The sequence below is a fragment of the Cnephaeus nilssonii genome (assembly GCF_951640355.1).
Source record: "Cnephaeus nilssonii genome assembly, chromosome: 18".
NCBI lineage: Eukaryota > Metazoa > Chordata > Mammalia > Chiroptera > Vespertilionidae > Cnephaeus > Cnephaeus nilssonii.
The window spans coordinates 26,316,275-26,344,174 of NC_137089.1; the positions used below are offsets into that span (position 1 = coordinate 26,316,275).

The 27,900-nt window shown below is 40.1% G+C and overlaps 2 protein-coding genes across 5 annotated transcripts in view; both read right to left on the minus strand.

Annotated features, from left to right (window-relative positions):
- Nucleotides 1-10,039, minus strand: part of TAF2 (TATA-box binding protein associated factor 2) — a 72,424-nt gene extending 62,385 nt beyond the window's left edge. For all 4 annotated transcript variants that reach the window (XM_079796346.1, XM_079796347.1, XM_079796348.1 and 1 more), the window contains exons 1-3: nucleotides 9,694-10,039; nucleotides 9,222-9,275; nucleotides 920-1,080 (exon numbers count right to left, since the gene is read on the minus strand). In XM_079796346.1, coding sequence (XP_079652472.1) covers nucleotides 920-1,080; nucleotides 9,222-9,275; nucleotides 9,694-9,777 — 299 coding nt within the window. In that variant the 5' untranslated portion in view covers nucleotides 9,778-10,039. The remainder of the gene's footprint in view (nucleotides 1-919; nucleotides 1,081-9,221; nucleotides 9,276-9,693) is intronic.
- Nucleotides 10,040-12,250: 2,211 nt separating this feature from the next.
- DSCC1 (DNA replication and sister chromatid cohesion 1) lies at nucleotides 12,251-27,102 on the minus strand. Its single transcript, XM_079795786.1, has 9 exons — nucleotides 26,850-27,102; nucleotides 23,756-23,924; nucleotides 22,559-22,693; nucleotides 20,049-20,139; nucleotides 18,285-18,423; nucleotides 17,802-17,854; nucleotides 17,404-17,558; nucleotides 15,011-15,159; nucleotides 12,251-12,571 (listed from the first exon to the last, which is right to left on the minus strand). Exons 1-9 carry the CDS (start codon nucleotides 27,029-27,031, stop codon nucleotides 12,463-12,465), a joined length of 1,182 nt encoding a protein of 393 aa, XP_079651912.1. The 5' UTR covers nucleotides 27,032-27,102; the 3' UTR covers nucleotides 12,251-12,462.
- Between the last annotated feature and the right edge of the window lie 798 nt (nucleotides 27,103-27,900).

Consider the following 27,900-nt stretch of genomic DNA (forward strand, 5'->3'; position numbering starts at 1 on the left):
CTACCCCAAAACATTGAGAATCACAGAAATGATATAAGCCAATGCTATCAAAGCTTTGAAAACAAAAGTGCCAGTATTTAAATCAATACAAATCTTACTGGAACACAATCAAGTAAAATGCTAATAAGAGCCTTAACAATGATAAGTAATCTATAATTCAAATGCAAAAATAACTAATTTGTTCCAAAATACTTACTCAACATTGCTTATGATCACAACAACTGGATATTATTCAAATGCCAAACAACTAGAAAATAATCATTCAAGCTACAGCAGACTAAGTGGAATGTTAACCAATCATAAAAATAATGAAAAATGAAGCCTATCATATTAAACATGGAAAAGTGAAAACAAAGTATTTAAATGAAAAAAGCAGAACAAAAAACTGATCACAACATATGTTTACTGACAAAAATCACAAGTAGCTTCAAGACATGCAATATTTATTTAAGATAAAGAATGAGATATTTCAGACACAATATTTTATGATATTCTAAAGTAGTTAAAATTTTTTATAGAATATTTTAAAGTAGTCTCTGGTCTATAGATTATGATGACCATCTAACTTATTAAAAATTATATTTAACATTTATGAAGTAAATATTTTTTAAAACATCAAAAGTAAAAAAAAAAATAAAGTGGCTAAGAAAACTTATTTAAAGTTCTCCAATAGTACTTCTTCAAAACTGTAGACTGAAGAAGGAAAACTTAATTTACTATGTTGGGCAGAGCTAGTAAAATTTTTTAAACCGAATGTGCAGAGTGGTAAAAGCAACAGAAATTATAATTAGAAAAAAAGCAAACAAACCTGGAAACCAGAATCTAATAATAATCTTGGAAAACTCAACTGAAAAAATTAATCAAATTATGTGAAAAAAATGACTGTTAGAAATAGCAACTTTTATAGTGTATAACTTACTGTTTTGATTCATTGTGACAAACTTCCAAAGTCGGATCATTATAAATAAAAGCAGCTTCTAAATCATTGATCCTTACTCGGTATATTCTACACTGTTTGCTGTTCAACTTGATTCTATTCAAGTTTGCAACTGTGGGAAATATAGTCAGTTCCACAAATCCCTGTAAAGATAAATAGTAATTTCATTATAATTAAGATTGGTATGTTTTAGAACATATTTCTTTGCTTTCACACAGTACATTCCAAAATCACAAATAGCTATATACATACAAGTGTTCTCCAAGTATCTTCATTTCAAACATGTCCTAGTGACTGAATGGATATAAATTATGTATGCTTTATCATCCTGGTGGTTCACATTCACTACCAGTGAAAATTAGACCATCTGATAGGAAAAAAGTAAAAGGACTCACAAATGCAATAATTTCTAATTATTCAAATGTACTCTCAAATGTAATAATTTCTAATTATTCAAATGTACTCTCAAATGTAATAATTTCTAATCAGACTGGAACCCAAACAGAGAGGAAAGAAAAAAGAATGACAGAGCAGAAAAAGAATCAAAACCATGTCAGTAAGTGAAAAAACATGTCCCTCCCCCAAAATAGGATTAAAAAAAAAAACCCTACATCAATGAAGCTAACAAGTATGAGTCACTACTCATGAGAGGTAAATCAGAAATGTGAAGAGGCAAGAGATACAAGGGATACTCAGTTAAGTAGAGAAAATCTGTTGCTGCATCTTAGAGCAGCAGATACTTCAAGATGCTGGATGAGTTCCAACCAAGTAGACCCAGAGACCATACACATGTAGTTCTACCACGTTAGCTGTGTGGTGAGCAATCTATCTGAAAAATGTACCTAAGACATGAGAGACAGCTAAATACACTGACTGGCCACCACCCTCTTGTGTTCAATCAATTGGAAAAGACAAACGAATGAAACATGGAATATCTGTCCAGTAAGTTAAATAAATATCGTAGGGTTGACACTGATATTCTCAAACACAAAATATGGGAGGGCATAAAGTAGTAACATTTCAGGGGCTGCAAAATGAACAGAAAAATCTCAGAGGCTGCAACAGGAACAGCTAAGATGAAATGTAGGCAGAAAACATAGAAGGCCAGATTATAACAATTATAATGGCTACTGTTTAATGAGCAGTACTATACACCAGATATTATACTACTTTTCTATGTTCTAATTCCAATAACAACTTTAAAAGGACTATGTTATACATTTATAGATAACAGTTTAGAAATTATACAAATGGAAAATTGAGATTCAAATCCACTTCTAAATGATTCCAGTTGATTTCCATCCATTATGCCATGTCTCTCAGTGTAAAGCTTTTAAAATACATGCAAGAATCCTACATAATAAAATGGTAATATGTAAATTACCATCACTCCACTACGCCCACGATTGGGCCAGCAGGAGGCGCAGGGGGCGGGACTCAGGGTGGCCGGGGTAGCTGATTGGGCCAGCAGGATGCTGAGCTCGCGGCGCCAGTGGTGCCGCGAGCTCAGCGTCTGTGCCATGGCTGCGCCGGAGGCTTTTGGAAGGCCTGGTGCACCGGCGAACAGCCGGCCAGCTCCCCTGCGATCAAAAGCCAAAGCGGGGGAGCTGGCTGGCTGTCTGCTCTGGCACAAGGCCTTTCGAAAGCCTCCGCCGCGCCGGAGGCTTTCGGAAGGCCTGGTGCACCGGCGGACAGCCAGCCCGCTGGTGCACCAGGTGCATGATTAAATCATGCACTGGGCCTCTAGTTTTTAGATAACATCCAACCCAACTGCTCAAAAACCTAGAGATCCAGTAGCTTTTTTCCCTCCTTCCAAAATAAGAGAAGAGCCATACATCCTTAAACTAAACCATCTGGACAGATCTATGTGAAAGCAAATGAGAACAGAAAGAGCAAATGCAAAAATATTGTTGATGAAGTCTGTGTTTAAAGGTGTAAACTGTGAGCAATTGTAGGAAAGAAGACCCAAAACCCCTTAATTAGCCCATCAGCAATGCACTTACCAATCTACACAAATCAGTTTGGATCAGTTGAAAGACAGCAAGCAGAACCAAGATAATGTCAAAAGTAAACCAGAAAAGATTATGGAAAGTGCTGTCAACAACTAGCTATATGGGTGAGACATAAGAACAGGATTTGGTTAACAGTAAACTAAACTAAGTTTAACAGTAGTAAAATAGTGAATGATGTGTATTTCGTGAAGATAAGGAAAGCCCCGTCTCCTTGAATTATCAGGTCTCTGACACCACCTAGAGCCCTAACCTGTACCTGCCTGCAATGCTCAGTCCCATTGATTGGCATCCTTAGCAGCTGGTGTAACTGTAAACTCCCAGGTCATCTAACATCCCACTCACTCTCATCTCTTCCTTGCTCCTTGCTCTCTCCCCACCTCACAGCTGACCATCCTCCTAGAGTCCCTACCCTACTTTAAGTAACCTCTCCTGTTGCCATTCAACCTTTTCAAAAAATCCTTCTCTACCTTCTAGCCTTACATGAAACATCTCTTGAATCCCCCTTGACAAGAAGCTACCTTTTTTTTCATTCACTATAAATTAGAGGAGGGGAAAACAGGAAACCTAGTTTCCACTGCTACTCCTGAACCATTTACAGATTTTAGAGCATGCAGTAAATGAGCAAGGGTAGTATAGTGTCACTGTCAAATTAAATGTACATGTTCTGGAGACAGACTGCCTGCATTCAAATCCCATCTCCACCACTAATTAAGTGTATGATCTTGGGCTAAGGTACTCTAGCTCTCTGTGCCTCAGGTTCCTCATCTGTAAAACAGGAATAATGACACTATCTACCTTTTAGTGTTATTATGACAATGGAGTAATTTAATACATAGAAAGCACTTAAAATCATAGCTGGCATTTAATATATGCCCATTATTCTTTTTTACTTCTTTTCCTTTGTGTTTATGCCATACAAGTTATATTATCTTCCCAAATTCCCCAACATTCACTGAAGGCTCAGACTCTCCCTTTCTAACCCATCTCTGCCATCACTCTTAAGTTACCTGACTGAAGGTATATCTGACCCATTGAGTAACACAGCTTCAAAATTCCTTGACTTCAATTCCTATGATCTTCACTTCCATTAAGGGACAACAATCAAGATCACACTCTTGAAGACACCTCATCCCTCTGATGCTGACATTTTAAACCAGAATGCCTACAAATTTCTATCCTTTTGCCCTTCTTATTACTTCTCTCCCAGTCTTCCTGTTCAGCCACATTAAATTCTCCTGCTCCTTAATCTCCTCCAGTTTCTCACTACAATCCTTCTAGGGCTACTTTCTTCTCCGTTCTCCCAAGATTCTTAACTTCAACCACCTATCAATTATCTTCCCCCTCTATTACACGTACCAATTATTCCCTCCTGTTTAAGAATGATTCTTCTACTAGTGGTAATCCTCCGTAGTATCTTCAGAAATCCTGCTCTATTAACTGCAATCTCCCCTCCATATAGAATTTCCCCCCCTGCCTACAAACATGTTAAAGTTTCACATATCTTGCTTTTAAAATCTTGAAATCTACGTCAAGCTCAAATGAATTAATATTTGCCCTTTTCCTAGATTTATTATATCTTGTTTCTAAACTGACACTAATCCCTGGATTCCCAAACCATACTCTATTAGTCAGACTAGAAGTCTTTGGAGGTCAAGTATTAAAGGCAATCATGGCTCAAGTCTATCTCAGAGTAGGACTACTGCTATTTTCCCAGTCCCAGAACATACAGTACATACTTCAGTACTTGGCAAATCCTCATATTCATTCTCGGACCAAGGAATGAAGATTACTATAGGTCTAAAAACACCACTGGACCACTCGTTTCACTTCCCTAAGATAGTAAATCAAAGCAACTAAACATGCCTGGGGAACTGCAGAGATTAGTGCCACCAGAGATTTGAAAGATGCCTACTACATCTTCATTTAACTCAATTATTTGGCCAACACAAGTCAAGAAGTTTTTGGAGAATGATAATGAAGTATCACAAACTTGCCAACCATGTTTGCAGATAGAGAATTTTTTAAAATATATTTTATTGATTTTTTACAGAGAGGAAGGGAGAGGGATAAAGAGTTGGAAACATCAATCAGCTGCCTCCTGCACGCCCCCTACTGGGGATGTGCCCGCCACCAAGGTACATGCCCTTGACCGGAATTGAACCTGGGACCCTTCAGTCCGCAGGCTGATGCTCTATCCACTGAGCCAAACCGGTTAGGGCCAGATGGAGAATTTTTACTGCAGGAAATCAGCACAGCTTTTGGTAACTAGTGGTGCAGCTAATTATCAAGCAAATGCTCTCCCACCCCCAAATCTTACCCCCCCCCCAAAAAAAAAAAATCAGAGGCAAGTTGCCTCCAAGATAGAAGAAGCCCTTCACTGTCACCTAGCAATTAATATCAACTCTCCATCTCAAACATATTCCAAAAGTCCCTTAGTTGCAGGATAGTCCACAGAGAGTTACACTGATTTTTAACAACATTATGCTAACTGGACCTGGAGAGAAAGAAATAACAAGTTCTCTTAATGCCTTAATAAAAAAAATACAGATGGCAGAGGATAAGAGTTAAATCACATGAAAGTTCAGGGACTTGTCACATCAATGAAGCTTCTAAGGTTCCAGTGGTCTGAGGCATATAAAAATAGACCTAAAGTGAAAGAGAAGTTGCTTCATTTTGCACTGTCCACTAAAAGGGGGAAAAAGAGAAATGAAACTTGGTGGGTTTCTTCAGATTCTGGGCATACTGCTTCCTAGATAACCAATAAGGCTTACAGAGGAGTCCAAGGTAAGAAAGGGTTCAAGCAGGCTGTGGTTCAAGCTGCCACCTGGGCCTTATGACTCAGCATATCCAATGGTATTGGAAATGTCCATACCAGATAGACATCTGGCTTCCAATAGAATGATGGTGCACATTCCAGGGAGTATGGGCATGACCTCTTCTGCCAATAACTATTTTCCATTTGCAAAGCAACCACTGGTTTACTACTAGACCCTGCAGCAGAGACTGAACACATGACCATGGGACTCCCAAAGACTATGTTACCTGAAATGACCATCATGAACTGAGTACAGTATGAAGCTCTGAAGAATAAAACTGGACATGTGCAGCAGCTTTCCATTTTTAAACAGAAACAACACATCTGGACTAGGCCAAGCAGATTTATAAAGCACAAACAAACAGCATGAACATGTGACTCAGAATCCAATGGGACTTGCTCCCACTGCTTCTCCACCTCTCCCTCATTCCACACCTGTAGCCTCATGGAGAGTTCCCCGTGTTCAAGCAGAATAGGACCAAGCACAAGTCTGAATTTTAAATAATTCTAGCACCAATGAAGTGTGACCCTGAAAGACAATGCAAAGAAAATCCTACAGTGGAAAGAACATTGGGGAAAAAAACATCTGGTTGTACATTCTTTGCAGCAGTAGAGATGACCTCAAGTACACGTCTACACTGATCCACAGGCAGTTAGATACTCATGGGTTGGCTGGCTGGTCAGGGACTTGTAAAGAACAAGATTAAAACACTGAAAATTATAAAATGGTGGGAGAAGTTAAGTTTAAGAATAGATTTCTTAGACTAGGGATAAGAAGAAAATATTCATGTTGTTATCACATAAATGACCATCAGAGGGCACCCACTGCAGAAGGAGCCCTCAAAAATCAACTGGCAATGCCCTAGCCCAGTGGTCGGCAAACTGCGGCTCTTTGGCCCCTTGAGTGTGGCTCTTCCACAAAATACCATGGCCTGGGCGAGTCTATTTTGAAGAAGTGGCGTTAGTAGAAGTTTAAGTTTAAAAAATTTGGCTCTCAAAAGAAATTTCAATCGTTGTACTGTTGATATTTGGCTCTGTTGACTAATGAGTTTGCCGACCACTGCCCTAGGGCCTAGCCAGTTTGGCTCAGTGTATAGAGCGTCGGCCTGCAGACTAAAGGGTCCTAGGTTCGATTCTGGCCAAGGGCACAAGCCGGGGTTGTGAGCTCGATCTCCCCCAGTAGGGGGCCTTACAGGAGGCAGCCAATCAATGATTCTCTCTCATCACTGATGTTTCTATCTATCTCCCTTCCTCTCTGAAATCAATAAAAAATATTTTTTAAAAAATCAACTGGCAAGATCATCTTTCCCTGCCACCATAACCACTTTGTATATGGAGCAAAATATACAAAGTGGTCATGGTGGCAAGAATGGAGGCTGTGCATGAGTCTAATGACATGGTCTTCCTCCCACCATGGCACTGTTGAGTGCCACCTCCCAGTAGCAGAAGATGATATTAAGCTTCTAATATGGGACCTTCCCAGAAAGGACCAGTCACTTGGTAGAAGAATAACATTAGAGAGTACGTATCATAGAGGGGGGACAGTGATTTGTCCTTACAAGAACAGACATGTATTCTAGATTTTCCTTGCCTAACTACAATATACAATTGACCCTTAAACAACTCAGGGGTTAGGAGCACCAAGCATCCAGTCAAAAATCCATGTATCACTTAAGTCAGCCCTCTGCATCTGCAGATTTCGAACTGCAGATGAAAAATACAGTTGATCCCTGAACAACATGCCAGTCCACTTATACACAGAAACCCACGAGTGGACCCACACAGTTTAAACCCGTGTTTCAATATCCCGTACATACTTTCAATCAAGTATATAGGGAAGTGTGGCAATGGACTCTTAAAGCACACAAAATTTATTGGTTTTGTGCTATGCCCTACCATTCAGAAGAAGCTGGCATGATCCATTACTAAAGGCTCAGTTATAGCAACAATTGAAAGGCCTCTAACAGGATGCTGTCTTAAGCTAGTGGACAATATACAGGGTCACTTCTTCACAGCTCAAACAGAGCTGGGAACCAAGGGGTAAAAGTGAGAGTGACTATTTTCACTATTGCACCAAAAAGGCCACTGGAAGGATTTTTGCTTCCTGTCTTTGTGACCTTGGGTTCAATGTGTTCAGAGGTCCTAGTGGTTGAGGGAGAAATGCATCCACCAGGGCACATAGTCCTGGTTCCATTAAACTGGAAGCTGAGACCGTCCCTTGACCACTTCAGGCTCCTTATACCACTGAACCAAGAGGCAGAGAAAGAGGTCACTGTACTGGCTGGAATGACTAATCCCAATTAATTATCAAACAGGAATTGAGGTTTTGCTATACAATAGAACAAAAATTACATGTGGAATCCAGGACATTCACCAGATTGCCTCTTAGCTCTCACTTGACCAATAATCCTACTCAATGGAAAACTGCAACAACTGAAACACAGAACAAGCAAGGATGCAGATCCTACAGGAATGAAGGTCTAGATCAGACAAAAAGAAATGCTAGCAAAAGGAAAGGGGGAAATGGAGCGGGTGGAGGAATAAGGAAACTGTGTATATCAACTTTCGCCTTGACACCAATGAGAGAAAGCAAGACTGTAGCCATTAGGTTCCACATTCTTTTACCCAGTTTTCTTTCCACTACCTAGATTAATACAGTAACTTCTTAACTAGACTCCCTAATTCTTGTATCTTCCCTGCCCAATTCATACAACACATCTAAAGTATCCTTCCATAAGATACAAGGTAAAGAATCACATGCCAGGAATACTGAAAAAGAAATTCCTTAAATGAGGAAATTGGACCTAATGAATCTTTAAGGATCCTTATAAATCCAAGATTCTATGACTCTTCTGAAAATATGACATTTTAAAATCTATACAGCTCACCTTAAGTAAGTTGGAGAGGAAAGTTCATGCATACCTCAAAGAAAACGAACTCTCACTACGATTTTGGTCTATTTAATACAGGTTCCCCTGAGAGAGAAAATTAAGTTCTTGGGTTGTCACGGACTTTCCTAGAATGGAAACATATCCGAAATCTATACATCTAAATGGCGGGCGGGGTACTACATTTCAAACACCTGATCTAAAATTTCATTAGCCACCAATGTCACATAAACCAGGTCAGCCAAGAATCAAAAAACAAAACTGGGCCCTAGCTGGTTTTGCTCAGTGGGTAGAGCATTGCACTGCGGACTGGAAGGTCCTGGGTTTGATTCAGTCAAGGGCACATGTTCGGGTTGTGGGCTCCACCCCCCAATAGGGGGCGTGCAGGAGGCAGCCGATCAGTGATACTCTCATCATTCATGTTTCTCTCTCTCTCTCCCTCTCTGAAATGAATAAAAATATATATTAAAAAAAACAACAACAAAAAACTGGCCTCTTAGCAGCCAAGTTAAGCCAGTGCGTACTGTGGTGGAGTTGTTACTGCTTACAATTGTTGATAATATACTTACCACAACAGATTTTCTCTGGAAGTTTATGTTGTTGATGCAGACGACCTGATGGGTTGTATATTAAAAAAATAAAAAGATATCTCTATTATTAAAATGAATTATAATTCTATCTAAGTATAAGCAAAGACTATGTTCTAAGCAGCTCAAAAATCACTTTATCTTTCACTTTTAAATACTATAAATTTGGGTAACTTGCTTTTCAATTTAGCAACAGCCATGAAAATAAACTTCTTTGGACAAATACAGTTTTGCATTTTAAGAAAGAAGGTTTATTAACCTGCAAGGGGCATTAAATCTGTTGAATTAACTGTCGGGCAAAGCATTTCGCCCTACAAATAGCATTTCCGTCACAGAGCGTGGGTTCCAGTTTCCCACTAGGTTTCCCAAGCCCAAGTCAGTTTCAAGCAAACAAAAACTAGAACTGATGAAAGTACAACCCAGAAGAGGAAACGGCGATGGAAAAAAATACTTATAATTTATATGGCCTTGGACTTTCAAAGCCCTTGTCTCCTTTCTTCCTGTTCATTCTGGCGGGCTCTAAGCCGGTCGGCGGCATGAAGCGATCCCGCGGAGCAGGGCTTCCCGGCTTCCCCGAGGGCGGCGGGCATTACCCGGCGCCGGCACCGCCTGCTCCCGCTCCCCGCAGTCACGGCCCCGGGCCGGGCTCCCCCGGCGCCCACGTCCGGCCCCGCCGCCGCCGCCTCCGCCGCCAACTCGCTCCCCAATGTAGGATCCCTTCAGCCGCCCTCGCCAAGCTCGGGTCATGGAGATGCTCCACTCAGCCACCGCTCAACATCGCCGCCACTCGACATCCTGCCTGTCACCTGTGACCTCCGACGTCAGCGGAAGTGCGACGGCGCCGGAAGTTTTGGTGAGTGGGCGGGGCTTGCGCGATACAGTCCGATTCTGTATTTGCTATTCAATGTATATATAGTGAATGAGAGCTGCTCAAGCTTGGGAAAGCGAACATAAATACTTATAGTGTGAAAAAAAAAAAACAACAACAAATAGTTATAGTGTGAGTTGAGAAGAGCAGGAAGGAAAAGAAGGGGCATTTAAATTTTAGAGGACCGAAGGTCTGGTGCATGCGCATTGAGAAGTGTGGGGCCAGGTTTGAGATGAGCCAGGGCCTGAGGGTTAGGAACTGGGGAGTCTCTGAAGCCAGGAGGGCTGTGCCTCTGGTTTGCTGTGAACAGACACCATCAACTCTCTGGGCCCCTAGAGATTTAAGTTGTTATAAAATATGTAATTCGACCCGAAATACTCTGACTCAAACCCCAGAGCCCTCACTAGGCACTGCTGACTCAGTATCTTAAAAAAAATAGAACAAAAGATCCACACAGATGCAGAAAAATTTGTTGAAAGACAGGAAAGATGCTTTTGAAGCATCGCATCTACGTTTCATGTGCGTGAGGATAAAAACTTTGTAAATTTCAATAACAGTTAAGTCTTGGTTGTGAATTACCCATTAATATTATTTTTTAACGTTGGACCAGATTTAACTTTGGCCTACCCCCTTCAACTGTCCCCGTGATACGTTCATTAGTCAAGATTAATTTGAAGTTTGGTCTAAACGAAAGCAAATTAGGAAAGTAAAGCTATAAAAAATGTATCAAGCATTCCAAAATCAACTAGATATTGTAGTTTTCTAGTGAGTATTACTTGTGTCTGTTTCTCTGTTATAGGATTGTTGGCAGAGGTGAGAATGGCACTGTTAGACCAGTTGTCGGCAAACTCCTTAGTCAACAGAGCCAAATATCAACAGTACAATTGAAATTTCTTTTGAGAGCCAAATTTTTTAAACTTAAACTTCTTCTAACGCCACTTCTTCAAAATAGACTCGCCCAGGCCGTGGTATTTTGTGGAAGAGCCACACTCAAGGGGCCAAAGAGCCGCATGTGGCTCGCGAGCCGCAGTTTGCCCACCACTGGGCTAGACCAATGGGGTCAGACCAGACCTGGGTTCAGCAACCTTCATACTTTGAGTTCTGGCTAGGAGAGAATTCAGAGTCAAGATTCAAACTATAAGAGAACATTTATTTAGAAAATCACGGAGGTAGAAGTAATTTGTAAAAGAAATGGACTTAGGAAACAAGTTATAGAGGCAAAGGCTGGGCCCTGGGAGCTTAGAAGTGTGGAAGGTAAAGGTGATGCACCTGAGGGGAGGAGGGAAGGGAAGACGCCCATTCTCCAGGAGTGGAGAGGGAGCTGGGTCCTATGTCCTAAGGATTTTAAGGGTGGAGGTTTTAGCAGAGGCCCCAAGGGAAGATCTCAATAGAATATTCAGCAGTTTTCCAGGTGTGTCCTTACTGGGTAGGGGTCTCCACTGATGGGTCTAAGCCAGGACAGGGGGTCATTGTTCAATGCAACTGGTCCTGAGGTGGCCTCTATTGTCTAGTGTTGCTGCTTTTCTGGGCCTGGAGCTGAAATACAGCCTAGATGTTATCTCTAGGGAGGAAAGGTCAGGGGGTCTAAACTACATGACCAGTGATATGCTAGCAGAGGAAAAATCACCCCGGGGACAAGTTTCTACCTTACAACTGTCCATTACTAGGAACCTGAGTGATCTGTCCCTGGCCTATTGTCCTTGCTCTGCTCATGTCTGTCTACCTGCCTACCACAGGATTATAAACTGCTCTATTATTATCCTTCACATCAAATTGAGGATCAAATCCATTTCATCCCATTTCAGCCAGACAAATGGAGGAGCAATTATCAAGTCAATTTCGTCAATGAAAATGAGTAATATAGATAACTGATAGCATGTAGTGACTTCCTGTTTTGGTGGGAGGTTGAAACTATATGGGAACCCACTTGCTTGAGAAATTGACATTTAAGTGCATAAATAATTCTCTTGGCTATTTAGTTCTCTAAAAACTTTTAAATTTATTAATGATTACAATGTCAAATCCTAATGAAAGAAATACAATATTAAATATTTAAAAAGCAAAAAAAATTTCAATAAATAAAACCAAGTGAACTATAGAGATATACTAAACATAAGAAATAACACTTTCTTCTGTCCTTGTTTATACTGTGTATCTAATACAAACATAACTTGAAAGACAGAAATATCTTCTTACATTTAAGAAAAAAGAAGAGCAGTAGTTTCAAAATGCTTAAGATGAAAAGAAAAATGCCTCACAGTACCAGGTTTTATAAAGTCTGAAATACAAATGTAAAAAAGATAACCAGCAACTTTATAAAGGAACTTTAGTTGCAAAGAAAAGACTGTTGTTCTTTTAAGAAATGGGTCTTCTTGAGTTATAAACTTTAACACCATTTTGCATCGAAGATCGAGAATATTTAGTGAGTAATGCACCTATGGTTTGCTTCTCTCCACACAAATCTCTGCAGGAACAAAAAATAAATAAATGAGTAGTATAAATATTTTAGGTAACATAACATAATATTCACAGTACTACTTATTTATATCTTTCTCTCCTAAATCTCATCTTCCCAACAAGCATAGGACATGTGTGTGTAGGAGAGACAGGGTAGGGACCAGTTACTAAGCCTTAATTGACTAGGTGCATTGAATGTATTATCTTCAAACTTCACAAGCATAGTATGAGTAATGTATTATTTAACCCCATACTAGGTATGAGGAAACTGAGGCTCAGGAAGTAAAGGGCAATCCACATTTTGCAGCCAGCTCTCTATGACTTCAAAGTTTTTGTTTTCCATTCTATCACACAACCTCCAAAGTAGAAATACAAGCAAGCAAGGTGATACAGTGGGGTCTAGACTCAGAGAACCTGGCACTAGGCTACCTGTGTGAGCTTATCAAGGTTACCTGCCCTCCCTGAACTTTGGCTTCCTCTTCTGTACCCCAAAAAAGAGAATATTATGACTGGAACATAATGAGGAAAGGAAGAATGGGAAGAGAGCAAGGGTTAGATCATGTAGGGCCTTGAAAACCATGGAAAGGAGTTGAGATTTAATTCTAAGCATTATGGGAAGCCACTAAGAGAGTTTTAATTAATGGAAAAGCATTATCCATCTAAGTTTTAAATAATGGAGGCAATGAGTGATGATTATGGAAACTAGGTGGTGAGTTCATGGAGCGTTCATTATACTATATTTTCTCTTTTTTTATTTATTTTTTTTCCCATTTTTTTATTAAGGTATTATATGTGTACATATCTTACCATTGCCCCCCCACCCCACTCCCATACTTGCCCTCACCCCCCAGAGTTTTGCATCCATTGGTTATGCTTATATGCATGCATACAAGTCCTTTGATTGATCTCTTATCTCCCCCACCTCTCCCTAACCTTCCCCCTGTAATTTGACCGTCTGTTTGATGCTTTACTGTCTCTGTATCTATCTTTTTGTTCAAGTTTATAATGTTCTTTATTATCCGTAAATGAGTGAGATCATGTGGTATTTTTCTTTCATTGACTGACTTATTTCACTTAACATAATGTTCTCCAATTCCATCCAGGTTGCTGCAAATGATGAGAATTCCTTCTTTTTTATGGCAGCATAGTATTCCATTGTGTAGATGTACCACAGTTTTCTGATCCAGTCATCTGCTGACGGGCACCTAGGCTGTTTCCAAATCTTAGCTATGGTGAATTGTGCTCATTATACTATATTTTCACAAAAAAGTGAAAAAGAGGGAGAAAGTAAGGGGGCAAAATAGAAGTAGGGAGACCAATTCAGAGTCACATACAAGATGATCCATCGGGATTTGCTCATAGTTTGAACCAAGGGATGAGAGAAGAAAAATACAAAGTTGATTCCTAGACTCTTTGCTTGAGTAACTGGGATTAATGGTAGTGCTATTAACTGAGATGAGGAAGATGGGATTAGGACAAGGGGGTGGGTATCAACAGTTCTGTTATGAGCATGTTGGGTTTGAAATTCCTATTAGAAATTCCTGTGGAAATGTTAATTCGGCAGCTTGATGTAAGTACCACTTGCCAGGCCCCACTGTGTATTTTTCTCCAGGAAATTTTAGCTGCCGAGGTGTAGGCACAGAGCAAGCAGAAAGCTGGATTTAATCTTTGTATATTTTTGCCTGGGAGATAGGGGGAGACAGAGAGAGGGGACCAAAGGAGTGAAGGGTATACAGTAATAGTTGGAGAACTTGACCAGGGAATCCAATCTGGGTAAAAGAGAGAGGACCTGAGAGGTGAGACACAGCGAAGAGGGGGAAGTGTTAGTGGCTTCTAGGCTAACTTGTTCTTCTGCAATCTGGCTTCTACAAGATGTTAAAGCAAGGCAGCAGGAAAGGTAACAGGTGTCAATCAGAGAGGGGTATATAGTCTGACTGTCCCTCTAAGAGCCGCAATTTTGCAGGGAGGAGGTCAGAAAAGTGATTTTAGAAGAAGTAGTAAGCGCCCGGCTGGTGTGGCCCAGTGGTTGAACATCAACCTATGAACCAGGAGGTCAGGGTTCAATTCCTGGTCAGGGCACATGCCCAGGTTGTGGACTCCACAGTAGGGGGCATGCAGGAGGCAGCCAATCAATGATTCTCTTTCATCATTGATGTTTCTATCTCTCTCTCCCTCTCCCTTCTTCTCTGAAATCAATAAAAATATATTTAAAAAAATATATATATATATGAAGTAGTAAGGAAGAAAGATAGCACATACCCTACCTTCCGGATCAGTGGTTATGGAGGGTACTATAGAAGACAGCCTCCACTTGAGAAAGTTTCAAAGGAAGTGTTGTCCTTGGGAAATACTCCAAAAAAAAAGTGTTCTAATAAAAAGCCAAAATACTATGCCACTCTTTATTAAAAGAACAGCCCTCAAAATTCATATTTAATAAAGTACTTACTGAATATATGGAGCAATATCTTCTTCTGTCCATTTCTCCCTTAGAGAGAATAGACTATTAAAACGTTCCTGATTATCCTCAGGTAAATCATCTACTTTTAGCAAAAATATGATTTCTGGTCTTGACTGTCTATCCACCAAGGCCAAACCCTATTAAGAAATGAGAAAAAGCATAAAGTAATGGTCTAATGTTTAAATATGGCTTATTCTTTTACGTTTAGGTTTAGCTTAGCCCAGGGCATTTAAAATGTCAACTACATGAAACATACACAAGCTACTGAGACCTAATAATTTTTTTTCCCCATAAAAATAGCTTCTTTAAACTTGACTTCTTTTTCCTCTGCCATCTGGCTTCTACTACACCAATTTATAGACAGCTGTAGTTCAAGGTCACCAGTAACCTGTCATTGCCACTGGGCCCTTGGATTCATCTCTTTAGCGGTTTTCTTTGTTAATGTTGATTATTCCTTCCTCTTTGAATCTTTATCTCTGACATCACCATCTCAGTATTTCCCTCCTAACTTGATGTCACAGTTCCCTGGGCCTCTATCCTGGCCCTCTACTCGTCTCACTGTCAGTCCTGTATAACCTCAACTAAACCATGATTTCGACGACCGATTACTTGCTAATACCTGTAAGATTTGTATCTGCAACTCAAATGTCTCTTCGACTGAGCACCTGATCTCTATATCCAAACCTATATATGAACTCACAGTATTTGTCACCTAAACCTGCTCTAGTCTCACTGTCCTAGGAAGCTAAGAAACCGAGGCATCACCTTAGATTCCATTATTCAAACCCCATACCTAAGTGGTCACTAGCCTATAGGTTTTAAGGCCTCAACATTTCTCTATCCATTCTGTATCACTTATTTCTTTAGCCAGTATTGTCTTAGTTAGGAATATTTAAGTGTTGAGAGCCTGGATAGTTCTCCTTTTCATCATCTAGCCAACCTTTATCCATCTACCCATCCATCCATCCATCCTCATTACCGTCATAGTGTTCTTCCCAAAAGGCAAAACTCATCAGGTTACTCTCCTTGCTAATACACTGAATGGGCCCAAATACTTTCTAGATAGTTTAGGATATTTATGGCACCTCAGCATCTAGCACAGTGCCTAGACTTAAAAGGAACTCTGCAAATATTGAGCAAATCCTTTCTCTTAGTTAACAAATACTTATTGAGTATACACTACATGCCAAGCAGTATGCTATATATTGGCAAGCAACAGTGAACAAAATTCTATCAAAGTGGAGGTGGGCAACCACATAATTAACACTTTTAGAGCAAAGTGATAAGTGCCGTGAAGGTGCTATGGAAGAGTAAAAGAGAGGCCTTTTTTTAGAGTGAAGGAAGGCTCTTTGATGAAGTTACTCAAAAGATGAGTAGGAGGTGGCCAGATGAAATTAGGGAGATCATTCTAGAACAAAAAGCCTTGAGTGAAGACCCTAAGCTAGAAGCCAGCCTGATGATTTTTTTTTTAAATTTCTTTATTGATTAAGGTGTCACATATTTGTCCTCATCCCCCCATTCCCATCCCACACCCCTCCACACGGATGCCCCAACCCCCTGTTGAACTTAACCATTGGTTAGGCTCATATGCATGCACACAAGACCTTTGGTTGATCTCTCCCCCCTCCCCCCACCCTCCCTATCCTCCCTCTAAGGCCGATAGTCCGATCGATGCCTCCTTGTTTCTGGTTCTGAGCCTGATGATTTTGAAAATTTGAAAGAACACTGGGTATGCATTAAGTAGGACAGAAATTATGAAGGTGAGATTATGGAGGGCCTTGTAGGCCAAAATATAAATTCTGGATTTTATATCTTAAATGCATTGGGCAACCATTAAAGTGATTTAAGCAAGACATTCATCTAATCTGACTGGAATTTTTTAAAGATCATTTCAGTAGCACTACAGAGAATGGACTGGAGCAAAGCAAAATTAAAAGTATGGAAGGCCTGGTTAGGGATATTACTGTTATTTATAGACAAACGAATATGATAGTTTGAGCTAAGATGGTGCTGGTGGAAATTGAGATAAACGAATGGAGTGGGAATCAGGATTAACTATATATGGGCCTGAGGGATTTCATCGAGGTGATAATGTTCTCAAACTAGATTGTGGTGATGGCTGTGTAACTCATTAAATTTACTAAAAACCCCTTTTAAAGAGATAAATTTTGTGTTATGTAAATTATACTTAGATAAAGTGTTGGGTTTGGGGTTTGTTTTTTTTTTTAGAGGATTTTGTGATAGATTGAGTGTATAGTACACACTTAATGGGTAGCTAGGGAAATAAATTGGCTCCAGATTCAGTTCCAACATAAATTTTGTTTCACCTAGTAACTAATGATGATCTGTTGTCATGGTAGTCATCACCATCGCTACCTCACCTTAAGCTGCTCAAGCCTGGTTATCATTCCTTCAGGGACACTCTGCTGCCACACTTCCTGAAACTCGGCGAGGTTGAACTTCACTGCATTCTGAAGTAGCATTTGTGCTGTTGCCCTGCAGATTTTATCCGCGCTCAATTCAAAGTAAATTTCACCTGGGGAAAATAAAGAACTAAACTTACCTAAAGAAAACGCATCCAGTACTTTCATATTATCTTCACCATGAGATACACTCCTATTGTTTCTTTTTCCTCCATGAAATCCCCAGAAGCAATTATACACAACTCACCTCCCATGACCCATGGAGTCCTTATTTTGGACAGAAACACACCTCAGAAAAGCATACCAATTTTAACATACAAGATTTCATACCCATTAAAATACTCTCCAAATCTTACCTTCCTCTGTATATCTTCTTCCATAACACTTAAGACAGTGTTCAATCATTTCTCTGAAAAATTTAAAACACTCATTTGACAAGTTATCACATTTTTATACATTATATTTTATATGCCACTAGAAATAAGATATAAATTTGTGATTTGAAATATTAAGTGATTTTAGCTACTTTATATTAGGAACTAACTAATATATACTAGGAAGCTACTATATGCCAGATCCCATGCTAACTATTTTACATGAATTATATGAGTATACTTCTATTATAAAATAGTTTCTTTGTATTTTTAATGCAAAAATAACATAATGCACATTTATTCACCCCAGTGACGAAAATTACAAGTCCTTCTTGGTTGTATAATTTTTAAATTTCTATAAACTATCAAAATATAAGTAGTCTATGCCCTGGGTTTAGTTCCACCCTGGAAAATAATTTCCTTCGCTTTAAGGAAATCTGATGGGACAGGGATTAAAATACTTACTCTGGCTCTAATGGTCCAAGTTCCTGAAGGCATATATTCAAAGGAACTTTAGTAAAAGACCATGATTCAGAATCCACAAGCTGAGTTACATGATTCAGAAGTTTCATCTCATAATCAAATTCAAGAATCCTCCAATAACCTACAAATTCAAAGTTATATTTATCAAAGAACATTATTAAGCAAATTAATTGGCTAATAAACTGATAAAGTAGCAGCATGCTCTTGCCCACTGCAAAAAAGAGACATTAAAAGTCTTCATTTAAAAAAAAAAAAGTCTTCACTTTCCTAATAAACAATGCTTTGTTTTATGCTTTTCTCCCATTACAAATTGTGGTTTTTAAAGAGTAGTTCACATATGACTAACACTGATTTTTTTCAAGTGCTTTAATATTAAAATCAATATCTCACAATAATCTTGTTGTTCTAAATGGACGTGGCTGGTACAGTCATTTCATTAGAATGTCATACTAATGAGGTGAAGGCCATGGGTTCGCTATCCCACAGCGTAACCTCCGCTGGGGGCACTACCATGGTCATCACTCTCACCTCAGCTGGCCTGCAAAGGGGTTCTCATGCTCAAAAGGAAGTCTAGCTCATTCAAGAGACGACAGACTCAGAGTGATGATGTGGACCAGTGGCAAAATAAAGGCTGGGCATCAAGATACCTTCCCCTGGTCCCGCGAAAAATGAAAAGCCATCTTATAATCGAAGGCACTACCATCACCCATGGAGAAACAAATCAAGTACACATCCACCACTTCCCAAGGAGAATGTTGCTATTCTTATTCTAAAAAATAAAGGCAACATTAAAAATGGAATTGTGATGTAAAACTGAGAAAGAAAGCATTTCCTATGCTTAGGACCAAATGAGCCAAGTGTTTCTAGTTCTAAAGTCATGCGCAGTTGCTTTACTCAGCAGAACTTGCCACATTCAAGTTAAGGTTTCACAAAAGTTAATCTTGCTTGAAAGATTGTGAGCAAATTGAGTAGTAAATCTCTCAACCCATGCCAATTTCCTCCTCCTTCCCACGTGGGTGCTGAGTTAAGCTGCTTCTCTGGGCTAGCTTAAAAGGGCTGACAAATGCACATGAATGCCTACTCTTACTGCAGGCCCAGATGCTAGGGAAAAAACTCCAACTCCAGACCAGAAACCAGTCAAAACCCTTAAAGAAGATACTACTGGGCTTCTTCCTCAACCCCTGAGACCAACACACACTATTCTATCTTGTACATAGGTCTACTATATAAACCATTTATATTCAAAAGTATGTTACATGTTATCACAAGAGGAAACACAGTCTTATCTTCCAAGCAATTTGGAAATACAATGAGGTTACTAAATTCCGAACCAGGAATTCAAGTTCAAGTTCACCTGGGTTCTGTGCCTTATCACTAATTCAATATGTAGCCCTGGACAAGTCAGATTCCCTTTAAAATAGGCCTTAGTTTCTTCACCTACTAAAAACAAAGAAGGGATTAGACTACCTGATACCTAAGACCTTTCTCAAGCTAACATGGTTCTCCTACCACCACTTAATCCAAAGAAAAAGGTTAAAGTACTGGTCATGGACTGACCTCTTCATGTAAAGAAGATCACATGTATTCTCTACCCATTCCCCAAAATACAAATATCATCATCTGTGAGCCTCCAAAAAGAATAAACAAAATATAATAGGGTGAAGATGTCCAAAAACTTGTCTCTCTTTTTCTCTTATATGATGCTCAATTCCATCATCATTATTCCACAATGACAAGTAATGCTACCTCCAATCTCACAGGCATTTAGAACTTGTAATTGTGCCATTATTTCTTCCTCACTTGCCTGAATCTGATCAAGCAAATCTTCAGTTGTATACTGAAACAAGAGAAAACAAACAAACAACATTTTAAGACCTTTGAATAGTATTTTTTAAGATTCTTGAATTTGGGGGAATAAATACATAAAATAGATTAAGGCAATATTTAAACACTAGCTCAATTTCTTTTGTTAATGTGTAATGATTACTACACAAAATCAGTAGATATCTTAGAAGAAAGCATAAATGATGTTGGATTTAATAATGGTTTCTTAGATATGACACCAAAACACAAGCAACAAAAGGAAAAATAGATAAATTGGACTTCATCAAAATGAAAAACTTTTATACTCTGTTCTTCAAAACATCATCAACACAAAAGGACAACTATTGCATGATTCCACTTGTATGGGATAGTTAGAGTAGTCAAATTCATAGAAACAGTAAGTAAAATGTTGGTCACTACAGGCTGGGAGGCAGGGGAGTCTAGGGATTTAGTGTTTAATAGGTACAGAATTTCAGCTTGGGGAAAATAAAAAATTTTCTGTAGATGGATGGTGGTGATGGTCACAGAATAAGGTGAATGTACTTAATGCCATAGAACTATCCACATGTGATTAAAATGGTAAATGTTATGTTATGTATATTTACAATTCTTAAAAAAATCAAGAAAGTGAAAAGACAACCCACAGAATAGGGGAAAATATTTGCATATCATCTATCTGATAAGGAACTTGTATTTAGACTGTATAAAGAACTCTCCTACAATTCAGTAACAAAAAGACAAATAACCCAATTAAAAATTGGACAAAGGAGTTCCTAAATAGACATTCTCCAAAAATATATAGTCAATAAGCACATGAAAAAAAATGCTCAAAATCATTAGTCATTAGGGGAATGCATATCAAAACCACAATAATACCATTTCAAACCCACTAGCATGGATATTAAAAAGACAGAAAACAATAAGTGTTGTCAAAGATCTGGAGGAATTGGAACCCTCATATGATGGGAATGTAAAATGGTGCAGCCACTGCCTGACAGTTCCTCGAAAGATTATGCAGAATAAGCACATGACCCGTCAATTCTACTCTTAGATATATACCCAAGAGAAATGAAAACATAGGTGCAGCCCTGTCGGAGTGGCTCAGTTGGTTGAGCATCCTCCTGTGCATCTAAAGGTTGCCAGTTTGATTTCCAGTCAAGGCACATACCCAGGTTTCGGGTTCCATCCCCAGTCAGGGAGCCTAGGGAAGGCAATTGATCCATGTCTCTCTGCCCCCCGCCCCCCGCCCCACTTCCTCTAAGCATGGCCCCTGGTGATTAAAAAAAAAAATGTTTAGAAAACATAAGTGCATCAGAAACTTGTATATGAATGCACATAGCACAGCAGTGTTGTTCATCTCAATTAAAAATGCCCATCAACTGATGAATGGATGGATAAAATGTGGATATAGCCATAAAGTAGGGTAATATTCAGCAATAAAAAGGAATAAACTACTGATACATGCTATAATATGAATGAAACTTGAAACCATCATGCTAAGTCAAACAAGAAGCCAATCAGAGAAGGCCCCAAATGATATAATTCCATTGATGTGAAATGTCCAGAAGAGACAAATTAATAGAAACAGAAAGAAGATTAGTGGTTGCCTAGGGCTGAGGTGGAAGAAGGAAATTGGGAAAAATAGGATTGGAAGGTAATAGCTAAAGGGTACAGGGTTCTTTTGAGGCTGATAAAAATGTTCTAAATTTTTGTGATGATTGCACACCACTGTAAATATATTAAAAAACATTGAATTATATATACACTTCAAAAATGAGTGAATTGTTTGGTATATGAGTTATATCTAAATAAAGGTGTAAGCCCCCCTCCCAAAAAAAAATCAATCAGTCAATGGAGAAAAAGAGAATTTCTAATACAAATATGGTCTTCAGAATACCAATAGAGTTCTATAACTTTGAATTACATTAAAAACTTAAAAAAAAATTTTACTTGGTTTATATTTTTCCATACTTCCAAGAATTAGTCAATTTTGACATTAGAGTAAGAATACTTTCCATAATGTATTTATATAATACATAAGTTCCAATACTTACCATAATGTCTCTTCTAAAGAGCCCCTAATTATAACTTTCAATTAAATAAAAATTAATTTAATCTGTTAAAACCTATTTTTGCATAGTTAGGAACATGAGCTTTCAGCCAGGTAAATGTTATCATAGAATTTGCTTTAAAATACTCCAGAAAAAGGAAAACAAGGTGGGAGTAAGGAGGGGATAGAAAAAAGCAAGATTGACAAAATATTGTTAAATGTTCAACTGAGTGATGAATATACGGTACTCTTTCTGCTTTTGGATAGGTCTGAAATTTTCATAATATAAAGTTTAAAATGTAAAAATGTCACCAGTAAGTGCCTGTAGTTATAGTTCTATATTTTTTTAATTCCAAATAAAAAGTGAAAATAATAGTCTTACTTTTGAGCAATTGGAATCCTTTTCTTTTTGACTGTCAGGTCCTTCATAGGTATTTGCCATTAAAAGTCTCTTCAGCTTCTTTAATTTAGGTCTACATCTTCTTAGTTCCCAATAATTATTAGAAAAACCAAAGATCTGAAAATTATAAGTATATTATAACCTTTTAGGGTTCATTCTAAAAGAAAAATCTCATACAATTTCAACCCACCCAGCTGCCCTCAACAAGAAGCAAAGGGAAATTGTTGTTCTGCTTTCTGTTGGGAAGGCACCGATCCAGCACCTCAAACAGGTGGATAGGCATCTTCAGGAATCTTTTCAAACCCCCTTTCAGAAGCTGCTGCCAACATACGGGGAACCAATAATTGAGCTCCATATCTCAAGTGTACTTTGGAAACCAGAATATGCCCAGAAAAGAATAACCAGAAAGGTGACAATTTTACAAACAAAATAGAAACAACTGAAAACGAATACATTTAGACTGAACAACAGAAAATAAAGAAGAGACGTTAGCACAGTCTTCAAATAATGAAGAAATGTTAAAGGGAAGAGGGAACCCTTGTTCTGTGTTACTCATGATGTCAAAATTAAGCTGAAGTTAAGGGAGAAAAACTTCAATTCAAGAACTCTGTACTATTTAGAATTGCAGCTAGTTCCTTATTGGACTGGTGAACCAGTGAGAGACCGACCACTCAAAGAAATCCAGCTGATAGAGGCTAAATGATGCATAAAGAACTGTTATCCCTCTCAGTATCTCCAGAACTTGCCTGGTGTCTAATACTGAGTAGGGGCCCAATAAGTGTTTCACAGGAAAGGAGAAAAGGCTGAAGTGGATCATCTCTGGGTGCCTTCCAATTCTAAAATGGAAGGTCAGGGGATGCTTCTGCTCTCAAACTAGTTCCAAGTCTGATTGACAAGACAAGGCCCAGAGCCTGATGTTTGCTGCTGAACGTAAGGCCTTCAAAAGAATGGCGTAAGGACTAAAACAGACTGATGTCATCCACAGTCCACAAACTGGCAAACAAAGACAACTTCACAAGACAACAAACAAAACAATGCTGAGAGCTTTCAAATATCATTAGAGAACTTTTCAGAGTTCCTGTGATTACACATTACATATCTAAAGTTTTTAATTAAAGGCAAGATTAGACATGCGTTGTCATTCTCATACTTATATAATCGGGAGACAAATTACAGTACCTCAGTGTGAATAATGTTACAGTGGGTTTCTTCCATCTTTAGCTGGTCCGGAGTTTTACAACCAGGAATTAAAAGCAGCATATTGGAAGTATCTGCTATCTTCAAGTCATAGGTTTTGTCTTTACTGCACAGCACAGCTTGTTCATCTTTATCACCACGAATCACCATACTACAGGAAAATGGGAAAAGAAAATACATGATTTATTGACATGCCAATGGACATCTTCATTATAAACTGTTCCCCGAATCCTCTAGGCTGGTAGAATTTAAAATTTGTCATGATGCTCTCATAGCCCTCACACAATGATGGGCTCCACAGTGCAAGAATTGGGCCAGTTGAGAGCCAGCAGGGCAGCAGGTAGCCTCACTAGGGAAAAATAACATGGGTAAGAAAAGTCAAAGAGGCCAAATGTTGCCCTAGTTGGTTTGGCTCAGTGGCTAGAGCAGCAGCCTGCAGACTGAAAGGGTCCCGGGTTCGATTCCAGTCAAGGGCACATGCCCGAGTTGTGGGCTCAATCCCGAGTTAGGGGGCGTGCAGGAGGCAGCCAATCAATGATTCTTTCTCATCACTGATGTTTCTATCTCTCTCCCTCTCCTTTCTTCTCTGAAATCAATAAAAATATATTTTAAAAAAGAGGCCTAACGCCTCCATATGGCATCATTGTGCAAACAATAGAAAGAGCACAAGACAAAGCATCCAGAAGCTTCAGTCAAGATGTCACAATTTCCTAAAACATGCTAAAGCAGTACTCCTCAAACTTATGTATAAGTATCTTTGGGAATCCTGGTAAAAAGCAGATGGGGATTCAATAGGTCTGGGATGGGACCTAGAACTCTGCATTTCTAACAAGCCCCCAGATGATGTCCACGCGGCTGGTCCCGGATCCCATCCAAGAGTGGTCCTTCTTGTTTTGTTCCTAACAATCAAAGGGGCACATCTTGGCCTAACCATCAGCTATGTCACAAAGAAATTGGGACCTTGGGAAAAGAAGGCTACGAAGGTGAATACAAAATATGAAGATATGCATACAAACTGGTCTAAATAAAGTCTCTGATAAAGGGTCACAGGTGGAAAAAAGCAACAAGAAGGAAGAGGGAAAGGATAAAAGTGAGGAGGAAAAAGAAAGACCAAACACAAAGATGCTGGAAATGACAAGAGTGTTGGTTCTAGCAGGGTTCCTTGTCTGTAAAGCATTTAACCCCCCTGCATACAACCCACTTCTTTTAAAGAATTTAAAAACCTAAAATAGAAGCCTATGTAAATATTTTTTAAACCAAGCCTTTGTTTAAGTGAAAAGAATAAAAGGTTTCTATTAGCCTCCTGGTGCTAATAACATTTAATACTCCCAAGTTACCTGTTCTGTAACGTTTATTTCTACATTGCACTAGCCCTGCTTTGAAATATTTTGTTTAGAACTATCCCCACCACTCACATGCACACACAAATTTTAAAATCCACATTTCCAGGTTTTTGTTTTTCTGGGTTTTGCCAGGTAGGTTCATTAAAACGGGGCAAAGAGAAGGTCCTCACATCTGAAGTCCTTTCTCAAATCCCTGCCAACTCAGCGGGGATGAAAACCCATGAGTGAAGTTCTCTATCAGATCCCTTAAAGAAACTTAGTGGCCAGCATCTGGAGACTGTCCATCTATAATAATAAAAGCTTAATATGCTAATTAGACCGGACAGCTGAATGACCTTCCGGACAAAGCTGGGGTTGCGAGGGCCGAGCCCCTTGCACGAATTTCGTGCATCGGGCCTCTAGTTTAACTATAATACTGCTTGATGGGTGAAGCATGAGAACTGAAAGACAGCTAAAGGATTCAATTTAAAGGAACCTACAAGAGAACAAACTAATATAATAAAATACAGGTATTGGAGGAACCTATAATGCAGAAGAGATTCAAGCCACAGCTTGTAATCCTTGAAGAAGTTGGGACTGCACAAAATTGAGAGAAAGAAAGAAAAAAAGGATTTTTTTAAAAACTAAAGAAAAAGGCCCTAGCCGATTGGCTCAGTGGATCTGCCTGCGGACGGAAGAGTCTCGGGTTCAATTCTGGTCAAGGGCATTTACGCAGGCTCCTCCCTGGCCTGGGCCCAGATCAGGCCTGGTGCAGGAGGCAACATCCATGTGTCTCTTTCACATCGGTATTTCTCTCTGTCTTTCCCTCTCTCTTACACTCTTTCTAAAAATCAATGGAAAAATATCCTTGGGTGAGTATTTTTAAAAAGAGAAAAAGAAAAGAAACTAAAGGAAAAAAATAATCTCTAGACTTCTTTAAAAAAAAAAATTATTGATTTCAGAGAGGAAGGGAAAGGGGGAGAGAGAAACATTAGTGATGAGAGAGAATCATTGATCGGCTGCCTCCTGCACGCTTCCTACTGGGGATCAAGCCTGCAACCCAGGCATGTGCCCTGACCTGGAATGGAACCCTGACCTCCTGGTTCATGGTCGATGCTCAACCACTGAGCCACACCAGCGGGGTGGTTTGCTTTTTAATCCATTGTCTTGCAGCAAATGCGTAGCTGACCTACATTTAGAAACGTCTTCAGATCCTCACTGAGTGACCCCAAGACTGGGTTTTTTGTTTGTTTGTTTGTTTTTTGAGGGACTTCCTAAATTACCAAGTCTGTAAAATGGCTTTAAATATATTCCCGACAGTCCCACCTATTGACTGAATAAAATATATATAAGTAGAAGACAGGAAGAACTCTATAGACATTAGCTATTAACATTAGATTTCAAGGTAGAATGTCCAAAGGTTCTCTGCAGTCCCTGGCATCACTGTTAACATTGTCAAAACTTCACTTAGGTTCTACATGTTCCCTGAGTTGTTTCCGCTGACACAGGCCTGCAAGACCAGCTGGAGCAGTCCTTTGGGTCACACCAGCTCACTGCAGGGCCTAGCAGTGGCGTGGAATCCTAGGGGAAAGACAGCGAGCTGGGGATCCGGCCACCAATCTGCTGTGAGCTCCCCCTTCCCGCCCCTTCCCTCCCCCCCCCCCCCCCACCCCCCACCCTCCGCAAATAAATGCACCTCCCGGGCCAAGATCCCCATCAGAGAAAATCAGAAGGAGGCGCGGCGCCCAGCTCACCTGCACCCCGCCTCCAGCTGCTGGCACAGCGCGGGCTCCAGCTCCAGGAGGCAGAAGTCGCCGGCGGCGGCCGCGCTGGCCCCCGGGCCGAAGCCCAGGCACTGCACGGCGGGCAGCAGCTCCGCGGGGTTCAGCTTGGCGATCTGCAGCGTCGCGTCCACCTCGTCGCGGGTCCTCCTCATTGCTGCGCGGACTTGGGGGGCCGCAGGCTTAGAACACTAGAACTAAATCTCCCGAGCTGCCGCGACTCGGAAATTCACACGGAACAAAACTGTTTCTAAAGCGCGCCAAAGCGGCTGCGGGCGTGTTTCCGGGGCGGGGCGGGGCGGGGCGCGCTGCGGGCGCTTCCCGGGGAAGGTCTAAAAGCAGCTGTGTGCGCGAGCCCGGCTGCTGCCTGGTCTCTGCTGGGGGAGCCTGGGATGTTGCAAAGAAACGCTTTTATTTTTCTTCCGGGATCGTCTCGGTGGAAACTTTGGCAGCAGAGCTGCGACCCCGCGGCGTGCCACGCGGAACCCTTACCCATCCCTCCCGATGCTCCCCTTATTTCCCGCCAATACCCCGTTTCCTCGCCTGCAAAATAGTCTCATCTTCTGCTAGTGGTGGGCCTTGAAATAGCACTTTGCATGCATAATTTCATGAACCACAACCCTGTAAAGTGGGCCCTTGGTCATCCCATTTTGCAAATGAGGGAGCAAGCTCCTTGCCTGTGGTTGAACAGCCAAGTGGTGGCAAAGTCTGCTTCCAGCCCAGGCTATGGCTCTAAAACCACCCTGCTGGATTTGGTGCAAACACTGTGGACCCGGAGCTAGGCCCTGGTAGAATTTATTTGGATCTGGAGACCTTCATATGATATCTAGGAGACACTATCCGTTGGTTGAGTACCTAGTCTGTGCTGGATGGCAAGCTGGGACCATTGTCAAGAGGAAGCCAACATTTCTGGGGGTGGGAAGGCCCTGCATTGTCCTGTAGTAGACAGGCAAACTCACCCCTGTAAGATGTGTAAACCTTGTCTTGTGTTCTCTAAGACAAGATCTTACAGTAACCTGAATAC